The 8,091-nt window shown below is 41.7% G+C and overlaps 2 protein-coding genes across 2 annotated transcripts; one reads left to right on the top strand and one right to left on the bottom strand.

The window, feature by feature from the left end:
- Nucleotides 1–625: 625 nt before the first annotated feature.
- Nucleotides 626–2,649, bottom strand: her11 (hairy-related 11). Its single transcript, XM_051072593.1, has 4 exons — nucleotides 2,495–2,649; nucleotides 1,787–1,882; nucleotides 1,583–1,676; nucleotides 626–1,501 (listed from the first exon to the last, which is right to left on the bottom strand). The coding sequence occupies exons 1-4, from the start codon at nucleotides 2,546–2,548 to the stop codon at nucleotides 825–827; spliced, it is 921 nt and encodes a 306-aa protein (XP_050928550.1). The 5' UTR covers nucleotides 2,549–2,649; the 3' UTR covers nucleotides 626–824.
- A 2,222-nt stretch (nucleotides 2,650–4,871) lies between these two features.
- Nucleotides 4,872–6,284, top strand: her5 (hairy-related 5). Its single transcript, XM_018669364.1, has 3 exons — nucleotides 4,872–5,062; nucleotides 5,168–5,263; nucleotides 5,377–6,284. The coding sequence occupies exons 1-3, from the start codon at nucleotides 4,874–4,876 to the stop codon at nucleotides 5,830–5,832; spliced, it is 741 nt and encodes a 246-aa protein (XP_018524880.1). The 5' UTR covers nucleotides 4,872–4,873; the 3' UTR covers nucleotides 5,833–6,284.
- Nucleotides 6,285–8,091: the final 1,807 nt, after the last annotated feature.

Raw genomic sequence — 8,091 nt, 5'->3', positions numbered from 1 at the left:
GACATCACATGATGCAGTTTACTCAACACAGCTCCCTCTGCTGCCACAACACAACTTTTTTCACATATGTAGTAGCGCCTCCCAAGACCTGTGAACAGACCTTCATTTCCTAAGCCCCAGTTAGTTACAGTGGATCAGTATTTCCAGACAACACACAAAGATGAAATGTGTATTTCCAAACCACTGAGTGATTGAGAGCATTTTCTAGTTTAATTACTGTTGTTTGTCCGGGGAAATAAAGTCTTACAGCAGCATAGGACCCTATGACTAGTTCACTTATATACTTATATAAAGCAGAGCCATCATTAACATTAGTGCTTCCATCTGTGCTTTTTCTGCTGTGACAAGCCAAACAAATGTGTATTCTACAAATTTATGAGATTACAGACAAGCCCCAAATAGAAATTGTCACAACTGTAGATGCCAAATTAGTCCAGCTGACTGGCCTGTGTTTATGTTTCTTAATGGCATTATTAACAAAAATTCAATTAGAGCAGGTAGTTTTGACTGTTGACTGTTATAAATGTTATAAATCTCTTTAGTCTGAATCTTAAGGGGAGTGAACACACAAGCTGCATTTTGTTCACAGTGAGCATATACTTGGATAGATACAGTTTTTAAAAAATGCTGAAGCTGAAACTTCACTTCAAGTATGTTTTTTTATTATTTACAAGAGAAATACAAAATATAGGGCATTTTAATAATAATATATACACTGTACATTGTAGGCATGGGAGGTTATTCATCGTCTCATCCAGACATTCCAGTTTATTCCCACTAAGTGGCTCCACTGTTCTCAGTTTGTCAGTCTCTGCGCCACTTCATTAAAACCAAGGTCTCCACATGGGTGAAGAGTTTGGTAGTGACCCCTCCCTCGGCGCAGGTTGTGGAGAGGATCTCAGGGCGGTGAGTGGGGGGAAGTGGAAGCCAGAAGGTCCAGCGTGAGGGGCTGTGGGTGAGAAACTGTAGAGGGAGGTGTTGGAAGACGGAGGCGACAGGCTGGGGGGGAAGGAGAAGTGAGAGGCAAATGACGGGAAAGGAGGGGAGGTGGCGTATGAGGAGAAAGAAGGAGAGAACCAGGGAGAAGTGGGAGGGGAGAGGTAGTCATGGCACGGCGTGGAGCATGAGTGAGGCTGGAATGGAGAATGGGAGGGAAACAGCGACTTGGACGACTCGTCTTTTCCCTCAGATGCACAGACTGAATCCACAGACGCTGCATGTGGTGTCTCAGTTTCAGTAATTTTCTGGCTGAAGTCTGGTTTCGGCTGCTGGGTCTCTGCATGATGTCTCAGTCCCTCGATCAGGCTCGTTCTCTGTGCTGGTGTTATTTTGTGCATGTAGCTGGTCAGTTGGGCCATGCACTGCTGAAAACCAGCACTCTGAATGGTGAAGAGAGGAGGAGGACTAGACTCTGGGTGATGAAGGCTTACCACAGGAGCATGAGTCTTCATCTGACTGTTGGAATCTGGAACAGGTGAAAAGACCAGGGCAAGAGATAAAACACGCGTGGAAGATTACAGTGCTGATTTGTCACAGCAGAAACAGGATTTAAGAGGCTAAAGAACTATTTTGTTGCACTAACCATTGCTCAGCTTCTTCACATCAGTCCACTTCTGAAGATATTCCACAGCCAAGTCCAGAATCTCTGCTTTCTCTATTTTGGGATTCTGCAGTCGCTGTGAGAGTTAACAGTGAAACATGGGAGAAATACATTTCATCATTCTAAGGTTGTTATTTTTTGCAAAAACATGCAGCTTCTATATGAGGTTTTTTTGACATGACTCACTGGATCCGATGTGTGATTCAACAGCAAACTTCTCAGTTCAGCAAGACTCTGATTTATTCGATCTCTCCTCTTCTTTTCAACAGCTGGTTTCAGAATCTAGACAGAGATAAATCATGATCAAACTGTGGTCACTCATCAAGGTGTCCCAGCTAATTTGTGACAGTTGACTCAATATACTACATATGCAAAACAAAGGAATGAATTAATGGATAATGAATAATTCACTGATGCTTTATAGATCAGCAATAAGGAACATATAAGAACATTTTTGGGGGATTTACCAGGTTGTAAAAATGTCTGTGGTCTCTTATGTTTGCAGTTAAAAATGTTAGTAAGTCATTAATAAAGAGTCTTTTTTCTCTCCCTTTTTTCCCATCAAATCCACATTTATAAATGTTAATAAGTTGTTATAATATATTATAGCAAGTTGTTATAATAAATCATTTTTGTCCAGATGCTCTTCAGCTTTTCTAAAAAGTAAGAGTTGCAGTTATTCTTCTTGATGACTTAAAAAATAACAAAAAATTTAAGCATTTCTGCTAGAGAAGGAAAAACACCAGCCAATAGGGATTTTCCTCAACCTGGATAAGACCTAAACCTTCTCCTTATTAATGGCTTACAACTGATCGAGAAGGTATCACTGAATCAATAACTCAAAAACCTTTAGAAAGTGACCTCAAATAACTAAATAGATAAATAGGTTTTTACCCTTTTCCTGCTCTTGGCGTCATCCAGGTTTGGGTTTTGTAGTTTTCTGGTCATGTTGCAGTGTTTGGTCCAAACGTCCTGACTGAGCTGCAGCTGTTGGGAAAAAGCCTCCTGTTTACTGGGGGCGGTTATAAATGGACTTCGTGCTTCCTCCGATTGGCTGACAGGTGTGAGTGACGACACCGAACCGAAAATGGTTTTATTATAATTATTATGGGCCTGGGTAAAATCGAAACTAACTATTTGCCATTTTGACTAACAATGAAAATGTAAGACAACAGCATTAACTCTTTTGTCGAGTGAAATTATCTGTGTAAACAACCTGCTGCTAGATGATGCCAGAAAGTTTTGCTTTGCTGTATTTCATTTTTTTTTTTTTTTACATTTTGACTTTCTCCATTTTAATGGTTGAATAAAACGTTTTTAAAGAAAGTTTTTTTAGTTGTTTTATTTTGTAGTAATAGTAGTATGGCATACATAAAATTAGATGAGGAAATAATAAACATTGAGTAACATCAGTCGCAGTCTCTAATTTCATTAGAAAATGTAACACTCTGCTTAAAGCTTCTCAGAAAAAACACCCATGAAGTGAGACTATGGGAACCTTCGCTTTTTCTCGTGGGAACAGAGATGAAGTGAGAAAGGGAGCAGCTATGAGGACCGTTTATGACGTGTGAGACATCAGCACTTTGCATTAAGTGATGAAAAAGACCAAATGATATCACGTAGACACTGCTGCTTCAAATGAAGAGGTGGTGCAAAACTCTGCGGATCCTGCATCAGTTTATATATTTGGAGTTGTGCAAATGCGTCAGAAAAATACATTAAAACATACATTAAAAATGATTTTAGTTTGTATGGCAACAGAAGGTTGTATGGGAACAACGAGCAAAAGGGAGCACAGGTCACGTTTGTGTGCTGATGTGATGAAGTGTGAGGATGATTATTACACCTGAGTGTTAAGTGTGCGCTGCGTCAGGTCAGCTTCATACCTGGTGTTTGGACTTCACACGCGCTCTCTTTCAAAATCAAACCAGTTGTTTACTTCACTACATGTTTCAAACCCTGTCAGCTCCATTTGACTTTTTTTTTTAACTCTTCTATCAGTGTGGCTGTCACACACGAGGAGTCACGTTATTAGAAGTGAACGGTCCATTTCTCTGCCACCAAAGGGCACGTTTGGAACTAATTAGTTTCCATCACAGGCTCAGGCGAGCACATTATAGGACTTATTTATGGGGCGGGTCCACGTGTCTTAAATCCCTATACACACTCATGAGAGAGAGAGAGAAAGAGAGAATGGAAATGAATGGAAAATAGATGTAGCGAGCATCCATCAGTTCCCCATAGTTACCAGCAGTGGCCCCTGAGCCTCCACTAATCGCCCTCTCTTTTGATTTTAAACGGAAGTATCATTGCCTCTGAAAAGCCACTTAATCTCTCCGGGATCCCCGTGATCCGATCATCCCAGTGTTATCTCCACACTTTAGCCTATTATGGGGATCAGGGGTGACCATAAATGCAGTGCTGAAAAAGCTACCCCTAAAACTCTAACCCCAGTCAACTGCTCTAACCCCACTCCTCTGGTGATACATCTTAGATATAGAAGTAGTGGAACATTAAACATCGAGCTGCTCCTGCACAATTCTTGTTCCGCACCAACCACACCCCCCAAAGATAAACACAACTCCTTCACACAACACAGGCGTTTAGGTGTGAAGAGGGGCAATTTGGCTCGACAACGCCAGGCGAGGTCCCATTATGAGATGGGAGGGTTTGTTGTGGTGTGGGGGTTCAGGATGGTTTCAAACTGATGAGCAGGAATGGTTTCACCAGCCACATCTATCTATCTTTCATGCCAACATATACTGGGAGAAATGGATTTACACATTTATAGCGCAAATGCCCTTTTAATTAGAAATATAAAATGTAAATGTAAGAATAAATAGCAATAGCCACTATTCAAAAAGTTTACCTCTCTGTACCTGATGTTAAAACTTTTTACACTTTAAACAGTTTCACTCTTATAGCTTTAGTAAAAATGTTTTAGTCTGCACATCCTATTGTATCACACTGACACTATTTTATCCGGATGACTTGATAAATCCACTAACTCCAAGTTTAAAAACAAAACAAAACAACAAAAAGATAATTTGGCTAAAATGACACCAACAGATAAAGAAACCAAATGGTAACCCCCCCAAAAAACAAACATGGCACACTCCCTTTATGTTAGGATACACTTTCCTTCAGCTTTTTTCAGCTATTCTGACCTTTAAAAAAAGTAAAATGAAAACAGATAGAGAATCATTTAGTGTTGTGTATAAAGTCATGTAATTTAAATGAATTCACTTTTCCTCATTGTCACGGCCTGAATGAATGAGGGGTGTGTCCGTCAGTGGGCGTGACTGTGTGCAGGAACAATCAACAAATTCCAACCAGGACACAAACACGTGCCATTTTCACTTTGGACTCACAGCAGCGACACAGAGACAGGACTTCTTTTTTTTTTTAACCATGAAGGCTTTATCTTCACCAGAGTCTCCCAGACAGAGGACCATGAGAAGGGTAAGCTGCTGCACTCTGGCTGTTTGGAGGTTCTGAATAAAAACTATGTTACTACTGTGTTGTTCAGGGTTTTATCATTCTAATATTGTACGTTTCAATCCCAAGGTGTCTAAACCTCTGATGGAGAAACGCAGACGGGAAAGAATCAACCACAGTCTGGAGACGTTACGACTCTTGATGCTGGAGAGCACCCACAATGAGGTACGTCTGTGCGTCATGCGTTTTGTCCCCGTTTTGCTGACATAATGTTGCTGTATTAGTATCAATATCAGGCTGTTCGGTGAGTAATTTCTTGTCTGATTTTCTTGATTTAGAAACTGAAGAATCCAAAGGTGGAGAAAGCGGAGATTCTGGAGAGTGTGGTCCACTTCCTGAAGACAGAGAAGGAAGTGGACAGGGTCCTGTCCGGGGAGCAGACCTGCGCCCGCCAGCACAACTACAACGACGGCATGAGGTCCTGTCTGCTAAGGGTTAGCCGCTTCATAGCCACCAAGAGCCAGGAGTCAGAGGGGACCGGGGGGGACACAGTTCAGGCGTCTCTCGCGCTTCCCGGACCCCACACGCACCCCTCATCACCCGGGCACATCCACAAGGCACTGATACCCGCTCCTGCCGGCGACTCTGCCACCCTGGTCCCTCAGCATGTGTCCCATCACCATCACCGCCAGCACGGGATCTCTCATCCGTACCTCACCCAGACAACCGGACTCCACTGTGAGACCAGAAAGATGCACATCACTGACCCGGTGTGGAGGCCCTGGCCTCAGTAACAGACAATTACACACATATTTTATTTTAGATATGAAGCCTACTGTGGATACAAACAGAGTGTAAATATGTATTTTATTGTACAGCCCGAATTCTCTTGTACAGTAAAGACATTTTCTATGACTCACAGATGATATTCTCCACTCTGATGGTGGCGTTTTTGCTTTGTCCTGCGCATCACGTGCTATATTTTTCTTTTTGTTTAAATTTCAGGTGTAAATATGAGATATTTTTAGGCGGGAGTGTCCGCAGGTTGCTGTTATTTTTACACCAATACTCGGGATATCTGTTTGGTGCTGAAACACATGCGTAAAACTGTTGGAACGCGTGCGTAAAAACGCTTATCTGCTTTGCCTTTTACTGCTTCATCAGGGGTGTTGTTCTATTTTTGCTTTTCTCTGAGATGTATATATTCTTGCTGGATTCTCTGCCCCCATTTGCAATAAAAGTACATTTCCTGATCATCCCGGATCACTGTGGAGTGGCCTATTTACTGTGTGAATAGCTGGCACTCGCAGCTGCCCTCTCTAAAGAAAAGGGGGACAGTTAGCACATACTTTATCCAGGCTGGACAACAGTTATGACACATTTTGTCTTTTGAAATGTTGAATTGTCTGAAGAGGGCAGTTTTTCAAATGTAGACAAGCAGAGTGGTCATTCACACACTACCCGGCATCCAGACTGCTACTGGTGGAGCAGCATCCAATTTACAACACCACAGACACTGCTGGAAATAGGCAAACCATGTCAGCACAATCATCCCTCACTTTACTACATGTAGTGCATTTAATATCAAGTGAATAAACAAAACATGGAATCAAATCTACTTTAACAGATTAAAAAACAGTATTACATACTTTTTTTTTTTTTTTTTACCAATATTTGCCATCGCTTAAAAGTCCAGTGTCCTTCCCCACATTCTCAAAAGTGTGTTGATCAGCTTCCTGTGATGATAGAGGAGGAGCTGCATCATATATTTTCATTTCGATGCTGTTTTGTTAAGTCTGAAGAAAAGCATGTAACTCCAAACGTCACCAGTGGATGTGTCATTAAAACTTCATCTCAGAGAGCTACAGTGTGCGGACTGCATTTTTCTTTCTTCGTATGGTTTTATTGGTCCGGCACCTGTATATGTTGGGATGTGCGCATCTGCTACATTAAATGTTTATTTCGATGTCACAAAAGCCACATGGTAGCCTATGGTGCCATTGCTAAGCATGTGACTATGTTGTGATTTAGTGTGGATAAAACATTGCGAGGACAATTTAATGGTAAATGTAGACCATGTAGCCTACTATTCTGCCCAACCCCCCTATGTATCCTACAGAGGCGTTGTTTCGGGGTTGCTATGGTTACAGAGTTTGAGGCTGTAGTTTTGTATATTGGATCAAAGTGTCTGGATGCTGCAGAGTGTGGACAGTGTGTTAATGGCCACTGTCGTGTGTTTTTCTACATCTGAAAAACTGCACTAAAACAACAGGCTCCCACCTATCAACATATCAATGCACACCTGATTATCTCGTAACAGTTCTCTATCCCGGGTAAAGTATGTGTTAACTGCCGCTCAGATCGCAGATGTCTGTGCAGTTTATCTCGTAGCAGCTGGATCACTGTAATGTTTGACTCATAGCGGCCTGATGGTTTTGACATTTTAAATTTGCTGGGGAAGATGCTTGTTACTGTTGTAATTCCCCGACAAGGCCTTCTCGTGATGGATGATGAATGTGTATAGATGCACGTCCATGTTTTCAGATGAGGTAAAACTAAACAGTGTCCAACTAAACATCGTATAATGTCCTATACTGATGCTACCTTGTTGTGACCCTTTGCTTGGTCCAGTGCTAATGCAGGCGTTCCTTCAAAGCCTGTTTGAAAACATCTTGTATCAAAGGAGGTGTTAGTCCCGCTGAGCTGATCTCTGGACAGGATGCTCCTTTGTGCGCTTTTAAGCTTAAGCCCCCTGGTGAAAAGCCCACAGGACTAAGTAAATCAATTAAAGTTGGAATCAGATTAGGGTTTTCATTTGAGGGGCATCTGTCTCAATGAAGATTAGATAGGGCTAGTGGCAGAAGTTATTGTCAGTCCAAATGGATGAGGATTACTTCAGTGCGGATGTAGCTGCTTATAGGTTTCTGGTTGGTAATTTAGACAAAAACACGCGGGAATTTATTGCAGAGTATCTGAAGAATGACCTTAACCTTTAATTTCAGTAAATTTGTCCGGCAAACGACCTGTACCATCAGTAACCCACCACACTGATA

The sequence above is a fragment of the Lates calcarifer genome, linkage group LG8 (assembly GCF_001640805.2).
Source record: "Lates calcarifer isolate ASB-BC8 linkage group LG8, TLL_Latcal_v3, whole genome shotgun sequence".
In the NCBI taxonomy this organism is placed as follows: Eukaryota; Metazoa; Chordata; class Actinopteri; family Centropomidae; genus Lates; species Lates calcarifer.
The sequence above is the reverse complement of the archived record's forward strand: the minus strand, read 5'-3'. Positions and strand labels throughout refer to the sequence as shown.

Excerpts from the sequence above, each read along its gene's own strand:
- her11 (XM_051072593.1), bottom strand. The coding sequence starts at position 2,548 with ATGACCAGAAAACTACAAAACCCAAACCTGGATGACGCCAAGAGCAGG. Across the intron at positions 1,883-2,494 it reads ACGCCAAGAGCAGGAAAAGG|ATTCTGAAACCAGCTGTTGA; the intron begins GTAAAAACCTAT and ends ATCTCTGTCTAG. Across the intron at positions 1,502-1,582 it reads TGTGAAGAAGCTGAGCAATG|TTTTATCTCTTGCCCTGGTC; the intron begins GTTAGTGCAACA and ends CTTCCACGCGTG.
- her5 (XM_018669364.1), top strand. The coding sequence starts at position 4,874 with ATGAGGGGTGTGTCCGTCAGTGGGCGTGACTGTGTGCAGGAACAATCA. Across the intron at positions 5,063-5,167 it reads GACAGAGGACCATGAGAAGG|GTGTCTAAACCTCTGATGGA; the intron begins GTAAGCTGCTGC and ends TTCAATCCCAAG. Across the intron at positions 5,264-5,376 it reads TGGAGAGCACCCACAATGAG|AAACTGAAGAATCCAAAGGT; the intron begins GTACGTCTGTGC and ends TTCTTGATTTAG.